Source organism: Trematomus bernacchii, unplaced genomic scaffold (genome assembly GCF_902827165.1).
Source record: "Trematomus bernacchii unplaced genomic scaffold, fTreBer1.1, whole genome shotgun sequence".
NCBI classification, from domain to species: Eukaryota; Metazoa; Chordata; class Actinopteri; order Perciformes; family Nototheniidae; genus Trematomus; species Trematomus bernacchii.
Window position 1 is genome coordinate 1,453,923 of NW_022987550.1, and position 26,939 is coordinate 1,480,861.

The 26,939-nt window shown below is 40.1% G+C and overlaps 2 protein-coding genes across 3 annotated transcripts in view; both read left to right on the top strand.

The window, feature by feature from the left end:
* The window catches only part of LOC117477012 (unconventional myosin-Ic-like), a 76,538-nt gene extending 63,477 nt beyond the window's left edge, over positions 1–13,061 (top strand). The window contains 16 exon segments of the mRNA XM_034123710.1: positions 7–62; positions 1,078–1,156; positions 2,425–2,493; positions 4,201–4,285; positions 4,816–4,975; positions 5,610–5,693; positions 5,986–6,079; positions 6,177–6,232; positions 8,667–8,809; positions 9,386–9,414; positions 9,417–9,448; positions 9,899–9,996; positions 11,436–11,484; positions 11,486–11,524; positions 12,023–12,061; positions 12,094–13,061. Of these exon segments, the coding sequence (XP_033979601.1) occupies positions 7–62; positions 1,078–1,156; positions 2,425–2,493; positions 4,201–4,285; positions 4,816–4,975; positions 5,610–5,693; positions 5,986–6,079; positions 6,177–6,232; positions 8,667–8,809; positions 9,386–9,414; positions 9,417–9,448; positions 9,899–9,996; positions 11,436–11,484; positions 11,486–11,524; positions 12,023–12,049 (1,100 nt within the window). The 3' untranslated portion in view covers positions 12,050–12,061; positions 12,094–13,061.
* A 4,032-nt stretch (positions 13,062–17,093) lies between these two features.
* Positions 17,094–26,939, top strand: part of LOC117477000 (large neutral amino acids transporter small subunit 4-like) — a 72,262-nt gene continuing 62,416 nt past the window's right edge. For both annotated transcript variants that reach the window (XM_034123695.1, XM_034123696.1), the window contains exons 1-2: positions 17,094–17,208; positions 21,079–21,317. In XM_034123695.1, the coding sequence (XP_033979586.1) occupies positions 21,158–21,317 (160 nt within the window). In that variant the 5' untranslated portion in view covers positions 17,094–17,208; positions 21,079–21,157. The remainder of the gene's footprint in view (positions 17,209–21,078; positions 21,318–26,939) is intronic.

Here is a 26,939-nt window from a genome sequence, read left to right on the forward strand (position 1 = left end):
CTGAAGGCGTGGCGACGCTGGTCAAACATCTGGGATACAAACCTGAGGAGTACAAAATGGGGGAGGTAATACATTCAAGGATTCAAGGCTTTTATTGGTACATAGCTAAAGTGTAGTTATATCAATTATAATATGAGGTCACAGGCTCCTCCAACAGAGCAACACAATAACACAGATAAATAGTGCAAGTAAATACAAATAGAATTAGTGCAAGAAGAGTCCATATACAAGTGATTGGGATATGATATATTAGATAGATAATTTGTAAGTTGCAAACAGATGAATGTTCTTTCAAAGTTCAGGTGTTTAGCAGTCTGATGGCCTGTGGGATGAAACTGTCTTTGAGTCTGGTGGTTTTAGACCTTTCATACCAGTCAGAAGCATCATGTAACATGCATTTAGTTTCATGGTATGCATCATTATCCCTGAGCTTCTTTTTGTCCCTGAGCTTCTTTCTGTCCCTGAGCTTCTTTTTGTCCCTGAGCTTCTTTCTGTCCCTGAGCTTCTTTTTGTCCCTGAGCTTCTTTCTGTCCCTGAGCTTCTTTCTGTCCCTGAGCTTCTTTTTGTCCCTGAGCTTCTTTTTGTCCCTGAGCTTCTTTTTGTCCCTGAGCTTCTTTTGTCCCTGAGCTTCTTTCTGTCCCTGAGCTTCTTTTGTCCCTGAGCTTCTTTCTGTCCCTGAGCTTCTTTCTGTCCCTGAGCTTCTTTTTGTCCCTGAGCTTCTTTTTGTCCCTGAGCTTCTTTTTGTCCCTGAGCTTCTTTCTGTCCCTGAGCTTCTTTTTGTCCCTGAGCTTCTTTTTGTCCCTGAGCTTCTTTCTGTCCCTGAGCTTCTTTTTGTCCCTGAGCTTCTTTCTGTCCCTGAGCTTCTTTCTGTCCCTGAGCTTCTTTTTGTCCCTGAGCTTTTTTGTCCCTGAGCTTCTTTCTGTCCCTGAGCTTCTTTCTGTCCCTGAGCTTCTTTCTGTCCCTGAGCTTCTTTCTGTCCCTGAGCTTCTTTCTGTCCCTGAGCTTCTTTCTGTCCCTGAGCTTCTTTTTGTCCCTGAGCTGCACTTTCAAAATGTTTTAAATGGTCATTTTACTTTCAGATCCAAAATCTTCATCCGCTTCCCGAAGACGTTGTTTGCGACTGAAGACGCTCTGGAGACCAGGAAGCACAGTCTGGGTGAGAGACTCTAAACATTTATTACCTTTCATTTCCTGTATTCATCAACTCCTACATCGTCATGTAGAAATGGAGACATCCTGACAACAAAGCCAACAGCACAAGCTGTTTATTTGACAAACATTAAAAAAGGACACAGATAAGAAACAAGGCAAGTTCACTTTTTTATGTGAGCAACCTTTAGTGCTTTACAAGAAACATGAAAATCATTCACACATATAGTGGCGGCGTGTGGCGCAGTGGATAGAGCCTTGGTCTGGGGGTCAGATGGTCACAGGTTCAAACCCCACTGCAGTCAGCATGTCGTTGTGTCCCTGAGACACTTCACCCCAAATTGCTCCTGTGGTGATTGTCCACAGTATTGAGTATGTAAGTCGCTTTGGATAAAAGCGTCTAACAAGTGACATGTAATGTAATGTAATAGTGCAGTTTGAGGTATGAAAAGTGTTGATACGAGGCGGCGGCAAACAGAACAATCTAACAGCATGAAGGAAGAAAAATAATAATAAACAGGTTATTATATTAAAGTGGACCTATCATGCTATATTTGAATAATATAGTGTAGGGCCATACCTATATAAGGCATATTTATACTTTTTTTTCAAAATACCAAACAGATCATGCATTTTAGCCATGCCTCATTTTGCTCAATTTGACATTTTTTAGCTCTGTTTTAGCAAGGGCAGATTCAGTGAGAACAGCACCACCTACAGGCCTGGCATATGTACTACAGCGTCTCCAGCGCTTTCTAACGGCAATGGCCGTGTCTGTCTCCTCCTGATTGGTGGAGTTGGCCCAATAGCCGTAGCGCCACCGTCCTGACGTCAGGACAGTGTTCAAATCTGGATCAGTTTTTATCAGATCCGTTGCAGCCCCTTTTTTAGAGATTTGGGTATGGAGGAAAATAGAGAGGGTTGTGTTTTCTGACACTTGGTGAGTTCCCTGGAACACCGGGGACACATATTCATGTAGAAAAGACGTACAAAAGTGCATTTTGCATGATAGGTCCCCTTTAATGTAGGAGAAGAAAGCCTGAAGCTAGAATAAATACAAACAAATAATCAGATGGCGTGCTCTGTTGTTTTCAACTGTTTTACAGATAAATATATGTTGATACAAATGTTTTCCTGCTAATATAAGCAGAAGCTGTGATCTGTTTGAGTTTGAATGCATTTCAGGCATCTTTGCTGGACGTTTTGAAATATTAATACGAATATTTGTATGAGTTTTGCCACAGATTTAAACCGTGTGTCTCCTTCTCCTCTCAGCCACCAAGCTGCAGGCCGGATGGAGAGGATACAGCCAGAAGACCAAGTTCCAGAAACTCAGAACCTCAGGTGAGGAGACTTCCCCTTCTGTTTACCTCACTATAGAGTGTGTATACCTCACTATAGAGCAGAGGCCTGTACTACGAAGCCGGATTTTCCCTTAGCGGCTGACTTCAGGGAAAACTCGGGCTTTCCGGTCCTACGACGCTGGTTCTCTTTTTAGCGGGCTAGATCTCCATGGTAACTTATGCTGAGCGGCTAACCTCCTCGGGAGGAGGTTAGGTTGCAGGCTAAGAGATCAACTCAGTGAAAGCACCGCCTGCTGACCAATCAGAGCTCCGTGTGCGGAGTTTAAAGCGATCAAGTCATATTACAGGATAGAGGAAATACAGAAAAACTGCCGTTGCAGGAAAGACGGCCGGCCAAAATCAACTGACTGTGTGAACGTGAACATGAATAGAATATCCCCTCCCATCTTCAGAGCAATCTGACTATTATAACATTAGCGTTAAGAAAGCTTACTTAAATATCTGCCACGACATAAGTAACCGGATCAGAGTAACATTAAGTACAGTCCGTGGCACTGTGAGTGCAGACGTCGATGTGTCCCATTATCATTCATATCATATCACATCATAATGTATCATATCTCCTTATCTGAGTCAGCTGAGCCGTATCTGGCCGTGCAACACTCACAGTGTCACATACTGTATGCAGAAGTATTATTTTAAGCAACACATTAAGTTGACGAAACACTCGAGTCAAATGTAATTAAAGTCAGATCGTGTCTTGGACGGGGCAGTGATTTCATAAACCTGTTAATGTACGCATTCAAACACTTTTTCTGTTACCAGCTGTATTCACCTTGCAGGTGCAGCTATGTGGCTTTTATCCTGGATAAAGTGTTTAAGTCATGGATGTTTAAAGTTTAACTTCTTCATATTTGACTAATATTAAAGTTCACTTTTCATTCAGGAAGTATGACGCTGCGCTGTCAGTACGGTTGTCCGTGTTTGTGATTGGTCAAATGTTGCTAACCCCGCCCCTTTCATGTGAACGCGCACCTAACTAGATAGGACACGGCTGGCTTGAGCGATCCACTTGATAACCAGCATCGTAGTACAGTTTAGCGAGAGCGCGTATGTTTTGGATTGGGCCAACCGGCTAACTTAGGTTGAACCAGCTTCGTAGTACAGGCCTCTGGTCTGTCAAACTCAATTTCATCGCGGGCCACATCAGCATCATGGTTGCACTCAAAGGGCCGGTTGTAACTTTAAGACTATATAAAAATACATATATAAATATTTAATATATATAGAATAATGTATTACATGATTGCCTCTGAATTGGATTAATATCAGATAGGGTAATAACTTCATAATTAACTACGTCTGAAAGCAGAAGTCTAGGGAAAATAATTGCAAGTCTCTTCAGTGCGTGTGTATGTCCCAAAATGATTTAATAAGAAAAGCCAAATTCTGAAAAAAAAAAAAAAGTGATTTAAAAAAAAAAAAAAAAGTAACATTTTGAGAAAAGAAAGTTTGAGATGCATTGTGGGACATGTAGTTTATGGGCAACGTGCTTCTGTAAAGCGGCATGTAACCGTATAATAAACATATTCTATTCTTTGCAAGCTCTTGTGGGGCCGCATGAAGTGAAGTTGCGGGCCGGATTTGGCCCCCGGGCCTTGAGTTTGACCCCCCTGCTTTAGAGTGTGTTCACCTCCTGTAAGTTGTATTGTTAGTGTTTGTGTTGATGTTTGTGACGTGTGCACAGCTGTTAAGGTGCAGGCGTGGTGGAGAGGGATCCTGGCCCGGAGGAGAGCGCAGCGCCGCAGACAGGCGGCTGATACCATCCGCAGGTAACCAGAACACTGAGTTAAACTGAATCAGAAAGCAAATGTGTGTACGGAAGCCCTGAGAGGCCAATTGAGGACCAAGTCCTTTTATTTTATATGAACAAGTTTAGGCAAATACATTCAGAGTTGAGGGTAGATTACAAAAATAGATTCAAGCCTAATTTATTTCAATTAATTGTATGTAACTGATGCACTCATTTATATTTTAAGGGCTATCAAATTGACCGAAATCAAAACATTCGAAATGTGGATCAAAATACGTTTTTCTAGCATTTCCTTGCAAAACTATTTTCTCACCTGTCCTTAAACTTTTATATCAAATTTGTCTAGAAAACAGACATTTCTTTTTCCCACTGGCCTTGTTTTAATTTCCTATTTCTTGCAAAAAAATGTGGATCAAAATAGGTGTTTCTAATAATGTCCTATTTTTCCACCTGTTCTTAAACTTTTATATCAAACCTGTCTAGAAAACAGACATTTCTTTTTCTGGAGTCTTAGTCTTAATTTCCTATGTCTTGCTCTTCCACCCTCAGGTTCATCAAAGGCTTCATCTACCGCCACAGGGAGCGATGTCCAGAAAACGAGTATTTCCTGGATTACGTTCGTTACTCGTTCCTCATGAATCTGCGCAGAAACCTGCCCAAAAACGTCCTGGATAAGAGCTGGCCGACTCCTCCTGTTGCTCTCTCTGATGTGAGGACCACACACACACACACACACCACACAACACACACACCACAACACACACACACACACACACACACCACACACACACACACACACACACACACACACACTCACACGCCAACACTCACTCACTCACTCAACTACACACACACTCACACCACTCACTCACTCACTCACTCACTCACACACACACACACACACACACACACACACACTCCTACACTCACTCACACATGCCCAGCAACACACACTCACACACTCACTCACTCACTCACTCACTCACTCACTCACTCACTCACTCACTCACACAGACAAACACAAACACACACTCCTACACTCACTCACACATGCCCAGCAACACACACTCACACACACACACACTCACTCACTCATCACTCACTCACTCACTCACTCACTCACTCACTCACTCACTCACACAAACACACACACACACAGACAAACACACACACACAACACACACTCACTCACTCACTCACTCACTCACTCACTCACTCACTCACACAGACACACAGACACACAGACACACACACACAGACAAACACAAACACACACTCCTACACTCACTCACACACACTGTAATTGTTTAAAACCCTTCTAAAAAGTGTGTGTGTGTGTTCAGGCCTCAGAGCAGCTGCGTAAGCTGTGTATGCAGAACATGGTGTGGAGCTACTGCAAGAAGATCAGCCCAGAGTGGAAGCACCAGGTGAGTGTCCTCCCAGCATGCTCTCTGTTTTCTTTCCACATGTGTTGTCTTGGGGATGCAACATGGATGAAAGGAATATTAGAAGGTTAGAAAAGTGTCAAAGGAACTATAATTTCACGGGAAGACTAGGAGTAGAGGAAAGTGAGAATCTGCTGAGGGTACTTCTAAATCCAGCCTGAAGACCTTCATTGTTGTAAAGCACCTTGAATTGCCTTGCGTTGAAAAGTGCTGGATAAATAAACTTGCCTTTCCTTCTCCACCTTTCCCTCATCGTCTCTCTCTCTCTGAACAGATGGAGCAGAAGATGATCGCCAGTGAACTCTTTAAAGACAAGAAGGACAACTATCCTCAGAGCGTTCCCAAACTCTTCGTCAGCACCAGACTCAGTGAGAGGCTTTCTTAAAACACACACACACTTCCTGTTCCTGTTTCAGAGTGTGTGTGTGAAGGTCTTCATCATTTGTGTGTTTCTTCTCTGTGCAGACGGAGAGGACCTTAACCCCAAAGTGCTGCAGGCTCTGGGCAGCGAGAAGATGAAGGTGAGTCGAAGAAAATAAAGAAATTATTAATAAGAGACACAATTATACACTTTTATTCATCAAGACTTTCTTATTCAAAGGTCACCTATCATGCAAAATCCACTTCTTCACGTCTCTTCTACATCAACATGTGTCCCCTCTTCTTTCATCAACATGTGTCCCCTCTTCTTCATGTCTCTTCTACATCAACATGTGTCCCCTCTTCTTCATGTCTCTTCTACATCAACATGTGTCCCCTCTTCTTCATGTCTCTCTCTCACATCAACATGTGTCCCCTCTCTTCTTCAGTCTCTTCTACATCAACATGTGTCCCCTCTTCTTCATGTCTCTTCTACATCAACATGTGTCCCCTCTTCTTCATGTCTCTTCTACATCAACATGTGTCCCCTCTTCTTCATGTCTCTTCTACATCAACATGTGTCCCCTCTTCTTCATGTCTCTTCTACATCAACATGTGTCCCCTCTTCTTCATGTCTCTTCTTCATCAACATGTGTCCCCTCTTCTTCACGTCTCTTCTACATCAACATGTGTCCCCTCTTCTTCATGTCTCTTCTACATCAACATGTGTCCCCTCTTCTTCATGTCTCTTCTTCATCAACATGTGTCCCCTCTTCTTCATGTCTCTTCTACATCAACATGTGTCCCCTCTTCTTCAGTCTCTTCTTCATCAACATGTGTCCCCTCTTCTTCATGTCTCTTCTACATCAACATGTGTCCCCTCTTCTTCATGTCTCTTCTTCATCAACATGTGTCCCCTCTTCTTCATGTCTCTTCTACATCAACATGTGTCCCCTCTTCTTCATCAACATGTGTCCCCTCTTCTTCATGTCTCTTCTACATCAACATGTGTCCCCTCTTCTTCATGTCTCTTCTACATCAACATGTGTCCCCTCTTCTTCATGTCTCTTCTACATCAACATGTGTCCCCTCTTCTTCATGTCTCTTCTTCACATCAACATGTGTCCCCTCTTCTTCATGTCTCTTCTACATCAACATGTGTCCCCTCTTCTCATCAACATGTGTCCCCTCTTTTTCATGTCTCTTACATCAACATGTGTCCCCTCTTCTTCATGTCTCTTCTACATCAACATGTGTCCCCTCTTCTTCATGTCTCTTCTTCATCAACATGTGTCCCCTCTTCTTCATGTCTCTTCTTCATCAACATGTGTCCCCTCTTCTTCATGTCTCTTCTACATCAACATGTGTCCCCTCTTCTTCATGTCTCTTCTCATCAACATGTGTCCCCTCTTCTTCATGTCTCTTCTTCATCAACATGTGTCCCCTCTTCTTCTGTCTCTCTCATCAACATGTGTCCCCTCTTCTTCATGTCTCTTCTTCATCAACATGTGTCCCCTCTTCTTCTCTTCTCTTCATCAACATGTGTCCCCTCTTCTTCATGTCTCTTCTACATCAACATGTGTCCCCTCTTCTTCATGTCTCTTCTACATCAACATGTGTCCCCTCTTCTTCATGTCTCTTCTTCATCAACATGTGTCCCCTCTTCTTCATGTCTCTTCTTCATCAACATGTGTCCCCTCTTCTTCTGTCTCTCTTCATCAACATGTGTCCCCTCTTCTTCATGTCTCTTCTTCATCAACATGTGTCCCCTCTTCTTCATGTCTCTCTTCATCAACATGTGTCCCCTCTTCTTCATGTCTCTTCTACATCAACATGTGTCCCCTCTTCTTCATGTCTCTTCTACATCAACATGTGTCCCCTCTTCTTCATGTCTCTTCTTCATCAACATGTGTCCCCTCTTCTTCATGTCTCTTCTACATCAACATGTGTCCCCTCTTCTTCATGTCTCTTCTTCATCAACATGTGTCCCCTCTTCTTCATGTCTCTTCTACATCAACATGTGTCCCCTCTTCTTCATGTCTCTTCTTCATCAACATGTGTCCCCTCTTCTTCTTGTCTCTCTTCATCAACATGTGTCCCCTCTTCTTCATGTCTCTTCTATCAACATGTGTCCCCTCTGTGGAAAGAGACTCTGAAAGTTTCAGGAACAAAGATCTCTCTCTTTTTCTCCTGATCCATTTCTATAAAAACCTGTCTGAAAATGAGCTGATCAGATTTTGGCCACTTGATGATGTCATAACCATGTGTTGTCTTGTGTAACCATTAGCCAATCAGCAACCAAGGTAACCCCCCCCCCCTTATCACCTGAATCTCCTCCTAGAGCCCCATTGAGTTCTTTGTAACCAAATGTCTCTCAGAGGGGCGTGGGGAGGGGCTCCTTATTTTCATCTAAAGTAACAGACAGAGAATCAGCACTTTGGAAACAGGGCTGAAACAGAGGGGATTATGGGTAATGCTGCAATGATCTGTTTGGTGTTTCAGCCAATCAGAGACAGGCTCTGGATATATCTGAGACCTGTGATATATTGATGAAGACCAGGATAATAGGGGACCTTTTAATCTCTCCGTCCTCAGTATGCGGTTCCCGTCACAAAGTACGACCGTAGAGGATATAAACCTCGACCCCGGCAGCTGCTGCTCACTTCAAACTGCGCCGTCATCGTGGAGGAAGGAAAACTCAAACAACGCATCGAGTACGAAGCGCTGAAAGGTCAGAGGTCAACAAGCAGGGAGGGATTGGGGTTTAATGTGGATGGTATTGGTTATTATGCTAAAACTAAGACACAGAAACTAATTTAAAACAATATGATTTAATGAAAATATGAACTGAAACGTTTTTCATGGTTGAAAACATGTTCAAATAACATTTAAATATATACTTTAATATATCACTTTTTTACTGTCGTTTTTCTCACTTTTTTCTCCTCTCTTCATTTTCACTTTTTTCGACAGTTCGGGACTTGTCGTTTTTTTTCGCTTTTTTTCGACTGTTTTAATTTTCACATTTTTTCAAAAGTTCCAGATTTATCGTTTTTTCACTTTTTTCGACTGTCGTTTTTTTTTACTTTTTTCGACAGTTCGGGGAACTTGTCGTTTTTTTTTACTGTCGTTTTTTTCACTATTTTTTTACTTTTTTTCGACTGTCGTTTTTTTTCACTTTTTTCGAACTGTCGTTTTTTTCTACTGTATTCATTTTCACTTTTTTTCGACAGTATGGGAACCTTTTACTTAATCTTTCCAATTTCTCAACTAATATAACCTTAATAAATGATTTTTCACCCACAGGTATCTACCGTCAGCTCCCTCAGTGACGGCGTGTTCGTCTGCACGTGCCCAGTGAGGACAACAAGCAGAAGGTGAACAGAGAGAATATTATATAAAACATTTATGAAGGTTTAGTGTGTGTGTGTGTGTGTGTGTGTGTGTGTGTGTGTGTGTGTGTTGTGGTGTGTGTGTGTGTGTGTGTGTGTTTGTGTTGGTATGTGTGTGTGTGTGGTTTGTTGTGTGTGTGTGTGTGTGTGTGTGTGTGGTGTGTGTGTGTGTGTGGTGTGTGTGTGTAGTGTGTGTGTGTGTGTGTGTGTGGTTTGTGTTGTGTGTGTGTGTAGTGTGTGTGTTGTGTGTGTGTGTGTTGTGTGTGTGTGGTGTGTGTGTGTGTGTGTTGTGTGTGTCTACCAACTCCCTGTATAGCAGCCTATAGGTATTGATTGTGTGTACATGAGTGAATGTTAATCCATCTGTGTTGCAATAAAAACGATACAGGCAACTCTTGTTGATTGTTGGTTAAAGTTGTGTGTGTGTGTTCCCAGGGAGACGTGGTTCTGCAGAGCGATCATGTGATCGAGACTTTGACCAAAATCGCGATCTGTTCGGACAAAATAAACAGCATCAACATCATCCAGGGCAGGTGAGAGAAGCAGAGCATTACACGCTTTAAAGTGGGAGATTTAAGAGACACTACATACTGATATACACCTGAACATCAGCAGGAGAGGACTTTTTAAAGTAGAGACACTACATACTGATATACACCTGAACATCAGCAGGAGAGGACTCTTTAAAGTAGAGACACTACATACTGATATACACCTGAACATCAGCAGGAGAGGACTCTTTAAAGTAGAGACACTACATACTGATATACACCTGAACATCAGCAGGAGAGGACTCTTTAAAGTAGAGACACTAAATACTGATATACACCTGAACATCAGCAGAGAGAGGACTCTTTAAAGTAGAGGACACTACAAACTGATATACACCTGAACATCAGCAGGAGAGGACTCTTTAAAGTAGAGACACTACATACTGATATACACCCTGAACATCAGCAGGAGAGAGGACTCTTTAAGTAGAGACACTACATACTGATATACACCTGAACATCAGCAGGAGAGGACTCTTTAAAGTAGAGACACTACATTACTGATATACACCTGAACATCAGCAGGAGAGGACTCTTTAAAGTAGAGCCACTACCTACTGATGATACACCTGAACATCAGCAGGAGAGGACTCTTTAAAGTAGAGACACTACATACTGATAAAACACCTGAACATCCAGCAGGAGAGGACTCTTTAAAGTAGAGACCACTAAATACTGATATACACCTGCAACATCAGCAGGAGAGGACTCTTTAAAGTAGAGACACTACATACTGATATACACCTGAACATCAGCAGGAGAGGACTCTTTAAAGTAGAGACACTACCCATACTGATAAACACCTGAACATCAGCAGGAGAGGACTCTTTAAGTAGACACACTACATACTGATATACACCTGAACATCAGCCGAGAGAGGGAGGACTCTTTAAAGTAGAGACACTATACTGATATACACCTGAACATCAGCAGGAGAGGACTCTTTAAAGTAGAGGACACTACATACTGAAAACACCTGAACTCAGCAGGAGAGGACTCTTTAAAGTAGAGACACTACATACTGATATACACCTGAACATCAGCAGGAGAGGACTCTTTAAAGTAGAGACACTACATACTGATATACACCTGAACATCAGCAGGAGAGGACTCTTAAAGTAGAGACACTACATACTGATATACACCTGAACATCAGCAGAGAGGACTCTTTAAAGTAGAGACACTACATACGATATACACCTTGAACATCAGCAGAGAGACTCTTTAAAGTAGAGAGACACTACATACTGATATACACCTGGAAAATGAGTAGAATAAGGGCCCTTTTAACTGATGTAAACCTGCATTTGTTTCCGTAACGCTCACTGCAGGATAACTCTTGTTAGAAATGAATCTCCACTCTTCACACTGAAGCATCTTCACCCACGTACCTCTTCTTCTTCTCTCTAGTATAAGTACAGTGTGGCTCAGGGGAAGGAGGGGATCATCGACTTCACGCCTGGATCAGAAACTCCTGGTGGCCAAAGCCAAGAATGGACACCTGTCTGTGGTGAGTCTAAATGAATATCCGTTAGACCATGTTTACGTTACCTAAAGCTCAAATGTTAACACTTCAGATTTCCTTTTTAGTCTGAATTGATAACACCAGAGTTGGATCTGAAAAAAAAATGTTCTGGGCTCTGAGTATTCAAGACTCAGAGGCTTTATGAGTTGTTGTAAAGACCTGATAAAGCGCTTTATATAGTACAGTCCCATTTCCCAAATCAAAAAATCTGAAATCATCTTTTGAAATAAACCAAAAACTGTTTAATGTTTGGCAGAAAATATAAAATATCAGCACCAATAGCACGAAGCTGAATGAGTGGCAACATCTAATAAAATATTACATTCTTAAATTAGATTTAATTTACAAAAGAAATGGTTTTGCTTCACTAGATAAAATGCAAACAATACAAAATTGGTAATTAATTCTGTGTTATTACTAATAATCAAAAGCCATAATAAAGTGTAAAAAAATTAATTTGACAATTTTTTTTTCTCCATCCAGACGGCTCCCAGACTGAACTCCAGATGATGACACACACACACACACACACCAAAACCCAACAACACACACACACACACACACACACACCCCTCCTCCAATCAGACGCCAGCTGTCACTACAGGTGGGAATGGTGCTTCCCAATACAGAAAAGACAAAAAAAAAATACAAATCCAGCAACTAATTTGATATATTAGTTTATATATTATATTTTTGGGGCGTTAATACTGTTGCTGTTTGAATATTTTCTGATTTTATATACGAGCCAAGGGAATAACAAATATTGCGGTGCGTTTTCTCGCACCGCATGTTTAATGTGCTTTATTTTTGGGAACTTGACCAAGAAAACAATGAGGGAAGGGTATTTGGAGAATAAGAGGAGAAGTCGTCGATGAAAACCAGGGTTCGTTTCTTGCCTCAAATGAAACTTTATTTACTTTCAACTTTTCTAACTGGGGGTTGTTTTTGAAGGTGGGCAGAGTAGAGGGTCGGGGATTGAAGGGATCCTTGTGTTTTGAATAAGAGATTCTGTGGGATTCACTACAAGAAACTGAAGAGTAAAAGCATGTGAGAGACGGCGAGAGGAAGGTGAACAGGAAGCTGAAAGACGTGCCTTTCCATCTTTTCTTTGACTAATTTATTCGATATTAACGGATGAAAACCATGACACTCAACGTGAGAATGAGTCGAGTTCAGTTTAGATAAATACCCTGAATTTTTCCCCCATTTCCTCCCTGATTTGCCTCCCCCCCCCTCACCTGAGACTGAACTGCTCTGATGTTTTTACTTAAAATTAATATTCAATATCTTTCTCTGTATTTGAAAAGCATTTATACCAAAAAGTGCGACTAAAACTCAATTTAAAGCCACATTATGTCGGGGATAGATGAGATATATTCTGATTTGTGATTTGTGCAGACAATCAATTATCATGATATTTTTTGACCAAATGAGTCAATATTGAAATGCCAAAAACATGTACGCAATGTGATTTTTGATGATCTGTAATGTTTTTTTTTTTTTTTTTTAGGAAATCTGTGTTAGTATATAGACTAAAAAAAGACAAGAAAAACATTTATTTTAGTAAAATATTTCTACACTATAAAAAGTTAAATATTTTTGTAAAATATTTCTACACTATAAAAAGTTAAATATTTTAGTAAAATATGTGTACACTATAAAAAGTTAAAAAAATTGTAAAATATTTCTACACTATAAAAAGTTAAATATTTTAGTAAAATATTTCTACACTAAAAAAAGTTAAAGAAATGATTAAAATACTTCCGCACCAAACATAGTAAAATGTTTTTCTGAAATAGTTCTACACTAAAAATAAAAATATCCCAGCAGTTCAGATGAAGGTTTCCTGCAGAATATTTCTCCGTCTAGCGTTGACCAGAGACTGATCCTCTTAAAGTTTAAAATTAAAAACTTTGAAGAGGAGCTCGAACATTTTGCCAAGTTATTTTTTGTTTTTGTTCTCGACGACGTGACTTCCTCTGTGCACGGCTCTGCACTCAAAAGAACTAGCCAAAGATTTTGATTTCTAGTGATTCTGTGTTGTATGATTTATATGATGATATTATTATATTGTTGTTTTTCAGGAGGGAGATCTATATGTACAGTTTGTGTTATAAATGAGAGGAAAAGCTACGATGCAAACATGTTCCTGTGCCTTGTTTGATAAAGAAACTGCAGATTTATGTGGAGTTATGAGATAAAGAAACTAAACATGCTCCTGTGTTTTGAATCACTGATGCACTCCTGACTTACTGTATGCACCAAACCAATGTATGATTATACAAACACACTAAAAGATAAGATACTAAAGATTTGAAAATAAATTTGAAAATTACAATTTGTTGTGAATTGTTTGTATTTTTTGATGACACCTTAAACGTCTACTACACTACGGCCAAATCCCAAACCACGCCCTACACCCTACCCCTACACACTACCCTCTCCGTGACAGAGTGAACTCCGTGGAGTGCCACTCGCAGCTCAACGAGGCTCCCTCCTGTCAGATGGAGGGAGTAGATACAGCGGCAAGCTTTGGGACAAACTCCCCTCTCTCCGGCAGAAACAAGAAATGCCGTAACTGTAACAACGGTTTCAAATCCGCATCTTAGACAAAACATTAATAACTAAAATAAAACTCCAAACATCTTTAATTGTGTTGCTTTTTTGTAAAGCTCTTTTTGTTTTAAATCACATTTTTATAAGCATCTTAGTTTTTGCAACAATCTGTAAATATACACAACTTTATAATAAAATGCACACATTTACCTTTTTCTATCTAGACTAACCACAGGTACAATCCTAAGTTAAAAAAATATGAGGTTATCATTAGGTTGTTAACATCGCAGTTTATCAGTGGATGTTTGCTGGAACTGTTTATAAACAGCGTGTTTCCTGACGGACACACACAGCGTGACTCCGGTCAGGTAGAGACCAGTCTCAAGTCAGCACCGATGTAGACTCGCTGTTTGATGGCTTGATAGCCCACTCCCCCTCCACACCACTCCACACTCGTTGGTTTGGAACAGCACTTAATGTGGCGGACCCTCCGCGTGAACGCGCAAACGGAGGGGTAGTGTGTAGGGGTAGGGTGTAGGGCGTGGTTTGGGATTGGGCCTTCATATTATAGGTAAACGACAACAACTATGTTTTGTCTGAAAAATAATAAGATTTGATCAATTGTGATGTTTCTTATTACGGACGATTAGATTAGTTTTCATAATTCTGACTTTTTTTCATAATTCTGACTTTTTTCATAATTCTTTATTTTTTCTCAGATTTTCATAATTCAGATTTTTTTCATAATTCCCACTTTTTTCTCAAAATTCTGACTTTTTCTCGGATGTTTAATTTTTTTTCATATTTCTGACATTTTTCGTAGTTCAGACATTTTTCATAATTCCACCTAATTTTGATAGAATTCAGATTTTGGTCATGTGCGCGTTGGTGTGTGTTGGAGGAGGGGCTCTGTAAGGAAGTTTGTGTACTTTCAAATTCTAGCGCACTCGAGCTGGTTTCTCCATTCTTACCTACCCTACCTTTAACAAGAACGTTCCTCCAGTTACATGTTGTGTTTGTGCTTTTGTTGGAGGTTTTTGAAAGTGTTTTTGTTAAATAAATCCTCTTTTGAGATGCCACTCAAAGTCTGTTCTACAATTTGAAGGTTTGGTTGGTAAATGTAATATGCATGCAATGTATACGCCTACAGTGTTTAAAGCAGCCAGCAGGGGGCGCCCTCAGAGTGAAATACATCTCTCTCTCAGTTTGTTTTGTTTGCTTCCCTTCCTCTGAAAACCTCCCCTTTTCTTTCCAGGAATTGCAAGTTTCTGTCATGAAGCAGCAGGAGAACAGTGTGGTGGTGAGAGACGGGACGGATTTAAAGCCTGCAGGCAAAAATATTTAGGAGTAAAGCACATAGAAAACAAGGAGGGAGGACTTGTTTGATAGCAATTCACAGAAAAGGGAGTACTTCTAAGAACTTTTTAAGAACACTTGGTACACAATGTCTTCAGATTTTTGACTTTTTCTTTGTAGTTCTGACATTTTTCATGATTCTGAAATGTTTTGTAGATCTGACATTTTTCTAAGGCCTTGTTTCTCTTGGATTATATCTTGTTTTTTTAGTGACATCAACTTCTCATTGGATAATTGCTGCTTTAAGAAGACTGCATTTTGAGTTGTACATTCACTGGGAACCTTAAAAATAACCATTCCTCCAGTTATATGTTGTGTTTGTGCTTTTGTTGGAGGTGTTTGAAAGTGTTTTTGTTAAATAAATCCTCTTTTGAGATGCCACTCAAAGTCTGTCTACAATTTGAAGGTTTGGTTGGGAAATGTACACCTGCAGTATTTTTAAAGCAGCCAGCAGGGGGCGCCCTCAGAGTGAAATACATCTCTCTCTCAGTTTGTTTTGCTTGCTTCCCTTCCTCTGAAAACCTCCCCTTTTCTTTCCAGGAATTGCAAGTTTCTGTCATGAAGCAGCAGGAGAACAGTGTGTCGGTGAGAGACGGGACGGATTTAAAGCCTGCAGGCAAAAATATGTAGGAGTAAAGCACATAGAAAACAAGGAGGGAGGACTTGTTTGATAGCAATTCACAGAAAAGGGAGAACTTCTAAGAACTTTCTAAGAAAACTTGGCCCTCTTTTTGTTTTCCCCAAAAACAGAGTAGAAAAGTAGAAGTACTCAGATCTTGTTCTTGAGTAAAAGTAGAAGTACTCAGATCTTGTTCTTGAGTAAAAGTAGAAGTACTCAGATCTTGTTCTTGAGTAAAAGTAGAAGTACTCAGATCTTGTTCTTGAGTAAAAGTAGAAGTACTCAGATCTTGTTCTTGAGTAAAAGTAGAAGTACTCAGATTTTGTTCTTGAGTAAAAGTAGAAGTACTCAGATCGTGTACTTGAGTAAAAGTAGAAGTACTCAGATCTTGTGCTTGAGTAAAAGTAGAAGTACCAGAGTGTAGGAATACTCTGTTAGTGTAAAAGTCCTGTATTCAAAATGTTCCTCAAGTGAAAGTAGAAAAGTATTATCATCAAAATATAGTGAATGTAGCGACGGTAAAAGTAGTCATTGTGCAGATTGGTCCATTTCAGAATAATATATATGATATGTTTTGAATGAAAATATATAACTAAATTAAATATAAAGAATGTGTTTAATATTACATAAGAAAATAATATATAAGTTACTTGTAAAATATATAAGCAGTGTAACTACAATGTCCAATAAAGATAAAAATATTTATATAAACACAAAAGTTTGAGCAAAAAGATTACATTCAATAAAATGGATATTTAAATAAACACAAGTAAAACTTTCAATAAAATAAAAATATTGAAAAGCCCCTCTTTAATCCCACCACTATCAGCTGTTCACCTGTGTTCCCAACATTAACGAAGTATTGAAAAACAACACTCATGTAATATTTCCCTGCGCTCTGATTGGCTGCCGCTGGTCTCTAGCTCAGCCGCGGACCAATGGGAGGGCTCGGTTGTTTGTGCTGCGCTGCTATAAAGCGGCAGCAATGAGGGGGAGACACAGTGATTCAAAGAGAGACTAACACACATCCTGAAACCTCCGAACACATCTGATTCTCTCTGGGTCTGTTTCTGTCGACGAGAGACATTTTAAATAGATTTAACTGAAAAGGAGCAGCTTCATTTGTCTCTGGATTCAGGTATGTCTGCACCGAGGATGCTCCACACACACACACACACACACACTCACACACACACACACACACACTCTCACACACACACTCACAGGAGGAGAGGCTGACTCATAATATTGGCGTTGATTCAGCAGCTCTGTCTGAAATGACAGATATCTGACCGGCTTTATTCTGAAACATTCTGGTTATCTCCCTCTTCCTTCATCCTTCATCCACTGGGTTCAACTTGCACTGCTTTCCTCTTCCTCTCCTGCACATTACCTGCACAAACACACATCTTTTTGATCAGATAACACCAGATGTTTCTCACAGTCATCCTCTTCCGTGTCCCCTTATCTTTGCCCGGGCTGTTTCGGTGCATGAAAGAAGTTCTGATCACATTCCTAAAAATAATTATACTTTTTTTTTTGAAAACCAGAATTAAACACCAGAGCAGATGTTTGTGTGTTTGTGTTTGTTGATGTTGTTGTTGTCTCTGCTGCTGGTACTTTGTGTCTTTGTGTGTGATACCCCGTGTTGTTGATGCTGAACAGCTGAGCGCCTCTTAGTGAAAGTACCGAGAGAAATTGGGGGTACTTCCGGTTGAGTGCAGTTACTCCCTTCAAAATAAAAGCATACACATTCATTCAGAAAAGTGCAGAAAATCATTCAGTTCTGTCCTTGATGTGTCTGGGTTGTTAATGGGTTTTCACTACATATTACACTCAAATACGTCCCAACTTAAATATCATTCCTTTTTTTAAATACCATTAATACACATTCATTTTGTCAGGGAATAATTCTGTACACATGTTTACCTTTCGCCCTCTGACACAGATGCTCCAACCTTGAGCAGCCGCTATCTCCCTTAAGGAGGGGCTGCCCTAGCATATTGTTGTTGTTACCAGTTTGTGACCGGGCTACTGTCGGTCAGAGATAGTCATTGTTGTGGGACACCTGGAACACATCCTTCTCGGGGTGTAGATGACCCCGAGCCATAAGCGACAACAAATGTGATTCAGTGTCCTCAGCTGTTTAGTCTCTATTGAAGAATGTTGATTATTACACTCTGAACTAGTTCAAACCTGGAGCTCCAGGAGGGCTCTTCAGAGTTGATTGTGGCGTCTCAAACGTGTGGTCAACTCGTGGCCCGTGACATGTCTTGTGAATTCTCCGGCCGAAGTTCCAAATAAACCGTCAGTGTTTGCCATCAAAGCTCCAGCTCTCCTCGTCTCTCTGAGTCCTGACTCCTATTGCTTCAGAAGTTTCCCCCACAATAAGAAAAAAAAACAAATAAACTCAAAAAACTATATTAACTATTCTTGTTTTAATGCAAATTGGCATTTTATATTAGAAAATGGCATTTTAAATTGTAATGAATGCAAAAATAAATCAAGTATTTACAATACAAAATACAATTGTTCAAACCTGCATGAACATATCTCAAAAATAGTGCCATACATTTGTATTTGGTTAAAGATTTTTTTTACTGATAAATACTTTTTTACTCAGGGAATTAAGCCTAAAAGCCTAGATTTGTTATTAAAAAAACCTTATGTTAATACATTTTATCCCTCACAAACCCCTATTCACCAGACTTTTATTTTGAAATGTTAAACCGGAAGTGGGTCTTTTTTATGGTGTGAAACCTGCCTCTGTGCAGCAGCAGCAGGAGGAGGAGGATGATTCCAGTCCAGTTCAGACCAGTTCCTGCTGCAAAATACTTCATCTTATTGTTCCCAGTGTACATTTTAAATATCAACATCCGAATGAAGTCTGCTCTGTGTTATCTCTTATTTCTTATTTCACATATCTGCCTCTCAGTGCTGAATGTCATCGAGTTCAGACACAAAACTGAGTGTTACACAACTTGGAAACACACTCACCTTTTATGCTATTACCTGTACACTGTATAACACACTGATAATACAAGAACACAGTGATTTATTGTATTATCAGTGTGTTAAACAGCCATATTACACACGTATAATACAATAACACAGTGTTTATTAATAGTATGAATGAAAGTCAGGTCCCTTTGTGAAATCTGGAACATCTGTACAGTTATATTGAACATTATTTCCATATTGAATATATTTTGATTGAACTTTTTGATGATGTAACGTATTCACAAGGGTTAATACGCTTTTATGTATTAAAAAATATTTTTTATTAGTGTTATACAACTTAGTAGGACTGGCCCTTTTTGTTCAAGGTATGTCATTACTACCTGAAGGCTTTATAACACACTGATATAAGACAACAAGCCAGTTATTTATATAATGCATTAAAGCCACGTAAGGTTTTTTGTGAAATCTGGATCAGAGTTTCCACCTTTTATAAAAAATCTAAATTGCATTTTTATTCCTATTTAATCCCAATGTGTGTATTTTTAGTGCATTTCTTTCTTAAATTATCTTAAGTACTGGTGCGCTTCTTCCCAGTTAAAATCAATAAGTATGTAGATAATAAAAAATAGAAATATTAATGTATGGATTTTATATGACAACCGAATCTCGCGCCGTACTGGTTCGAACCGGCTTGAGCTCGTGGTGCGTTCAAGTGCAGTGGGTTGTTTGTAAATAAACCTTGTTTTTACCATAGCAGCTTAAACAAACAGGCATTTTAAGTGTTCTTTATTTGTGTGTATGTGTCTATGCAAACAAAGGAAAATAAAGCAGGTGTCATCATGCTTAGGTGTTTTTTTAAATCAAATATAACCATTACAAATCATTTTATGTGACCTCAAAATTAAGAAAGCTTGAACGCAATAATCAGGAAACTTAATTCTAGCTTTAAACTCATGTCCTCTACTTCGCATATACATGTGAAAAACCTCACTAAAGTATTTATTTTCTAACAGTAAAGACCTCTGTACAGTGTTTCCCCACAGTTCCTGAAGGCAACACCAGCCTCACGTGTAGCTGCTGCACCTTATGTCACTAGCAGCCATTAGGAGAAGAGCAGGCGAAGTGTCAAGCCAATCAGATTCGAGAGTGGGCGGGACTTATGAATATTAATAGGAGGGGTTAACGCTCCTCAGCTGTTTCTGTTGGTGTGTTTTCTTCATCCTCATCTGCAAGAACAAAGAAATGTGTGTAAAACAGGAACAGAGAGTCATGAAAAACACATGAAGTCATAAGAAAGGAGGCAGAAAGAGATTTATTAGATAATATATGTAAATATGCAATTATTAGGTCTTTGGATTAGTAGTTTTTTTAATGTTCTTACACAGTTACAAGAATGTTTTACAGGATAGAAATAGACAGAAAGATTAAAAACAAGGAAAGCTGACGTCTGTTCTGTAATTATGTGCATGCAGCATGGATGGATTAAACGCACAGGGGCCCCACTGAGACTTTGAATGATCAAAAGATACAGAAAATGACAAGAAAGAGACGAAAAACAGCTGTTAAGACACACAAAGAGACAACAAACAACTATGAAAAAGGGCAAAAAGGCTATAAAGTGACACTGAATGACTACAGAAAGAAACACGTTGACAGCAAACAGACACACTTATTACAGAAAGACGCAAACAATTACACAGTTACACAGAAATGACAACAAACAGACAAAAAATACCTAAAAAAGAGACGGAATTAACACAAAAAGACACGAAAACAAAAGGACCAAAAATGCACAAAAAGCCACATCGTGAATCAAAGAGACAGAAAATAATCCCTAAAAGACAGAAAATGACGGCAAAACGAATATATAACGACCAACAGGAGATACGCAATCATCACAAAGAGGCACATTATAGTTAGAAATAGACATAATACAAATTCAAAGTGACCATGAAGTGTCCTCAAATACACAGACATCCTCTCAAAGAGCCACCGAACAGCAGCATGGTCCTCAACTCATCTCTTCTCCCTGTTTCTTGTCTTTCAGGCTGCAGCCTTTCCCCCCCCCCCCCCCCTTTCTCCTTAAGGCAAACTTTAAAAAGTGACCCTCTCTCTCCATCTCCATCATGGCGCCCTCTCTGGCCACGGCGTTTTCTCGCCGCTGGTGGATGGCGGTGACGGCGGTTATTGAAAACCTTTTGTTCTCCGCCGTGCTGCTTGGCTGGGGCTCGCTGCTCATCATGCTCAAATCTGAGGGATTCTACTCGTACATGTGCAAGAAACCAGGTGAGTCACTTTTTAACTTTTACACATACTGTAAGGGTTGCTAAGTACATTTAAAAAGGACATATGCTGCTCATTTCCAGGTGTATATCAGCATGTCTCTACTTTAAAGAGTCCTCTCCTGCTGATGTCCAGGTGTATATCAGTATGTAGTGTCTCTACTTTAAAGAGTCCTCTCCTGCTGATGTTCAGGTGTATATCAGCATGTAGTGTCTCTACTTTAAAGAGTCCTCTCCTGCTGATGTTCAGGTGTATATCAGTATGTAGTGTCTCTACTTTAAAGAGTCCTCTCCTGCTGATGTTCAGGTGTATATCAGTATGTAGTGTCTCTACTTTAAAGAGTCCTCTCCTGCTGATGATCAGGTGTATATCAGCATGTTGTGTCTCTACTTTAAAGAGTCCTCTCCTGCTGATGTTCAGGTGTATATCAGTATGTACTGTCTCTATTTTAAAGAGTCCTCTACTGCTGATGTCCAGGTGTATATCAGTATGTAGTGTCTCTACTTTAAAGAGTCCTCTCCTGCTGATGTTCAGGTGTATATCAGTATGTAGTGTCTCTACTTTAAAGAGTCCTCTCCTGCTGATGTTCAGGTGTATATCAGTACTTTAAAGAGTCCTCTCCTGCTGATGTTCAGGTGTATATCAGTACTTTAAAGAGTCCTCTCCTGCTGATGTTCAGGTGTATATCAGTACTTTAAAGAGTCCTCTACTGCTGATGTCCAGGTGTATATCAGTATGTAGTGTCTCTACTTTAAAGAGTCCTCTCCTGCTGATGTTCAGGTGTATATCAGTATGTAGTGTCTCTACTTTAAAGAGTCCTCTCCTGCAGATGTCCAGGTGTATATCAGTATGTAGTGTCTCTACTTTAAAGAGTCCTCTCCTGCTGATGTTCAAGTGTATATCAGTATGTAGTGTCTCTACTTTAAAGAGTCCTCTCCTGCTGATGTTCAGGTGTATATCAGTATGTAGTGTCTCTACTTTAAAGAGTCCTCTCCTGCTGATGTTCAGGTGTATATCAGTATGTAGTGTCTCTACTTTAAAGAGTCCTCTCCTGCTGATGATCAGGTGTATATCAGCATGTTGTGTCTCTACTTTAAAGAGTCCTCTCCTGCTGATGTTCAGGTGTATATCAGTATGTAGTGTCTCTACTTTAAAGAGTCCTCTCCTGCTGATGATCAGGTGTATATCAGCATGTTGTGTCTCTACTTTAAAGAGTCCTCTCCTGCTGATGTTCAGGTGTATATCAGTATGTACTGTCTCTATTTTAAAGAGTCCTCTACTGCTGATGTCCAGGTGTATATCAGTATGTAGTGTCTCTACTTTAAAGAGTCCTCTCCTGCTGATGTTCAGGTGTATATCAGTATGTAGTGTCTCTACTTTAAAGAGTCCTCTCCTGCTGATGTTCAGGTGTATATCAGTACTTTAAAGAGTCCTCTCCTGCTGATGTTCAGGTGTATATCAGTACTTTAAAGAGTCCTCTCCTGTTGATGTTCAGGTGTATATCAGTACTTTAAAGAGTACTCTACTGCTGATGTCCAGGTGTATATCAGTATGTAGTGTCTCTACTTTAAAGAGTCCTCTCCTGCTGATGTTCAGGTGTATATCAGTATGTAGTGTCTCTACTTTAAAGAGTCCTCTCCTGCAGATGTCCAGGTGTATATCAGTATGTAGTGTCTCTACTTTAAAGAGTCCTCTCCTGCTGATGATCAGGTGTATATCAGTGTGTAGTGTCTCTACTTTAAAGAGTCCTCTCCTGCTGATGTTCAGGTGTATATCAGCAGTAGTGTCTCTACTTTAAAGAGTCCTCTCCTGCTGATGTTCAGGTGTATATCAGTATGTAGTGTCTCTACTTTAAAGAGTCCTCTCCTGCTGATGTTCAGGTGTATATCAGCATGTAGTGTCTCTACTTTAAAGAGTCCTCTCCTGCTGATGTTCAGGTGTATATCAGCATGTAGTGTCTCTACTTTAAAGAGTCCTCTCCTGCTGATGCTCAGGTGTATATCAGTATGTAGTGTATCTACTTTAAAGAGTCCTCTCCTGCTGATGTTCAGGTGTATATCAGTATGTAGTGTCTCTACTTTAAAGAGTCCTCTCCTGCTGATGTTCAGGTGTATATCAGTATGTAGTGTCTCTACTTTAAAGAGTCCTCTCCTGCTGATGTTCAGGTGTATATCAGTATGTAGTGTCTCTACTTTAAAGAGTCCTCTCCACCTGATGTTCAGGTGTATATCAGTATGTAGTGTCTCTACTTTAAAGAGTCCTCTCCTGCTGATGTTCAGGTGTATATCAGTATGTAGTGTCTCTACTTTAAAGAGTCCTCTCCTGCTGATGTTCAGGTGTATATCAGTATGTAGTGTCTCTAATTTAAAGAGTCCTCTCCTGCTGATGTTCAGGTGTATATCAGTATGTAGTGTCTCTACTTTAAAGAGTCCTCTCCTGCTGATGTTCAGGTGTATATCAGTATGTAGTGTCTCTACTTTAAAGAGTCCTCTCCTGCTGATGTTCAGGTGTATATCAGTATGTAGTGTCTCTACTTTAAAGAGTCCTCTCCTGCTGATGTTCAGGTGTATATCAGTACTTTAAAGAGTCCTCTCCTGCTGATGTTCAGGTGTATATCAGTACTTTAAAGAGTCCTCTCCTGCTGATGTTCAGGTGTATATCAGTACTTTAAAGAGTCCTCTACTGCTGATGTCCAGGTGTATATCAGTATGTAGTGTCTCTACTTTAAAGAGTCCTCTCCTGCTGATGTTCAGGTGTATATCAGTATGTAGTGTCTCTACTTTAAAGAGTCCTCTCCTGCAGATGTCCAGGTGTATATCAGTATGTAGTGTCTCTACTTTAAAGAGTCCTCTCCTGCTGATGCTCAGGTGTATATCAGTATGTAGTGTATCTACTTTAAAGAGTCCTCTCCTGCTGATGTTCAGGTGTATATCAGTATGTAGTGTCTCTACTTTAAAGAGTCCTCTCCTGCTGATGTTCAGGTGTATATCAGTATGTAGTGTCTCTACTTTAAAGAGTCCTCTCCTGCTGATGTTCAGGTGTATATCAGTATGTAGTGTCTCTACTTTAAAGAGTCCTCTCCTGCTGATGATCAGGTGTATATCAGCATGTTGTGTCTCTACTTTAAAGAGTCCTCTCCTGCTGATGTTCAGGTGTATATCAGTATGTAGTGTCTCTACTTTAAAGAGTCCTCTCCTGCTGATGATCAGGTGTATATCAGCATGTTGTGTCTCTACTTTAAAGAGTCCTCTCCTGCTGATGTTCAGGTGTATATCAGTATGTACTGTCTCTATTTTAAAGAGTCCTCTACTGCTGATGTCCAGGTGTATATCAGTATGTAGTGTCTCTACTTTAAAGAGTCCTCTCCTGCTGATGTTCAGGTGTATATCAGTATGTAGTGTCTCTACTTTAAAGAGTCCTCTCCTGCTGATGTTCAGGTGTATATCAGTACTTTAAAGAGTCCTCTCCTGCTGATGTTCAGGTGTATATCAGTACTTTAAAGAGTCCTCTCCTGTTGATGTTCAGGTGTATATCAGTACTTTAAAGAGTCCTCTACTGCTGATGTCCAGGTGTATATCAGTATGTAGTGTCTCTACTTTAAAGAGTCCTCTCCTGCTGATGTTCAGGTGTATATCAGTATGTAGTGTCTCTACTTTAAAGAGTCCTCTCCTGCAGATGTCCAGGTGTATATCAGTATGTAGTGTCTCTACTTTAAAGAGTCCTCTCCTGCTGATGATCAGGTGTATATCAGTGTGTAGTGTCTCTACTTTAAAGAGTCCTCTCCTGCTGATGTTCAGGTGTATATCAGCAGTAGTGTCTCTACTTTAAAGAGTCCTCTCCTGCTGATGTTCAGGTGTATATCAGTATGTAGTGTCTCTACTTTAAAGAGTCCTCTCCTGCTGATGTTCAGGTGTATATCAGCATGTAGTGTCTCTACTTTAAAGAGTCCTCTCCTGCTGATGTTCAGGTGTATATCAGCATGTAGTGTCTCTACTTTAAAGAGTCCTCTCCTGCTGATGCTCAGGTGTATATCAGTATGTAGTGTATCTACTTTAAAGAGTCCTCTCCTGCTGATGTTCAGGTGTATATCAGTATGTAGTGTCTCTACTTTAAAGAGTCCTCTCCTGCTGATGTTCAGGTGTATATCAGTATGTAGTGTCTCTACTTTAAAGAGTCCTCTCCTGCTGATGTTCAGGTGTATATCAGTATGTAGTGTCTCTACTTTAAAGAGTCCTCTCCACCTGATGTTCAGGTGTATATCAGTATGTAGTGTCTCTACTTTAAAGAGTCCTCTCCTGCTGATGTTCAGGTGTATATCAGTATGTAGTGTCTCTACTTTAAAGAGTCCTCTCCTGCTGATGTTCAGGTGTATATCAGTATGTAGTGTCTCTACTTTAAAGAGTCCTCTCCTGCTGATGATCAGGTGTATATCAGCATGTTGTGTCTCTACTTTAAAGAGTCCTCTCCTGCTGATGTTCAGGTGTATATCAGTATGTACTGTCTCTATTTTAAAGAGTCCTCTACTGCTGATGTCCAGGTGTATATCAGTATGTAGTGTCTCTACTTTAAAGAGTCCTCTCCTGCTGATGTTCAGGTGTATATCAGTATGTAGTGTCTCTACTTTAAAGAGTCCTCTCCTGCTGATGTTCAGGTGTATATCAGTACTTTAAAGAGTCCTCTCCTGCTGATGTTCAGGTGTATATCAGTACTTTAAAGAGTCCTCTCCTGTTGATGTTCAGGTGTATATCAGTACTTTAAAGAGTCCTCTACTGCTGATGTCCAGGTGTATATCAGTATGTAGTGTCTCTACTTTAAAGAGTCCTCTCCTGCTGATGTTCAGGTGTATATCAGTATGTAGTGTCTCTACTTTAAAGAGTCCTCTCCTGCAGATGTCCAGGTGTATATCAGTATGTAGTGTCTCTACTTTAAAGAGTCCTCTCCTGCTGATGATCAGGTGTATATCAGTGTGTAGTGTCTCTACTTTAAAGAGTCCTCTCCTGCTGATGTTCAGGTGTATATCAGCAGTAGTGTCTCTACTTTAAAGAGTCCTCTCCTGCTGATGTTCAGGTGTATATCAGTATGTAGTGTCTCTACTTTAAAGAGTCCTCTCCTGCTGATGTTCAGGTGTATATCAGCATGTAGTGTCTCTACTTTAAAGAGTCCTCTCCTGCTGATGTTCAGGTGTATATCAGCATGTAGTGTCTCTACTTTAAAGAGTCCTCTCCTGCTGATGCTCAGGTGTATATCAGTATGTAGTGTATCTACTTTAAAGAGTCCTCTCCTGCTGATGTTCAGGTGTATATCAGTATGTAGTGTCTCTACTTTAAAGAGTCCTCTCCTGCTGATGTTCAGGTGTATATCAGTATGTAGTGTCTCTACTTTAAAGAGTCCTCTCCTGCTGATGTTCAGGTGTATATCAGTATGTAGTGTCTCTACTTTAAAGAGTCCTCTCCACCTGATGTTCAGGTGTATATCAGTATGTAGTGTCTCTACTTTAAAGAGTCCTCTCCTGCTGATGTTCAGGTGTATATCAGTATGTAGTGTCTCTACTTTAAAGAGTCCTCTCCTGCTGATGTTCAGGTGTATATCAGTATGTAGTGTCTCTACTTTAAAGAGTCCTCTCCT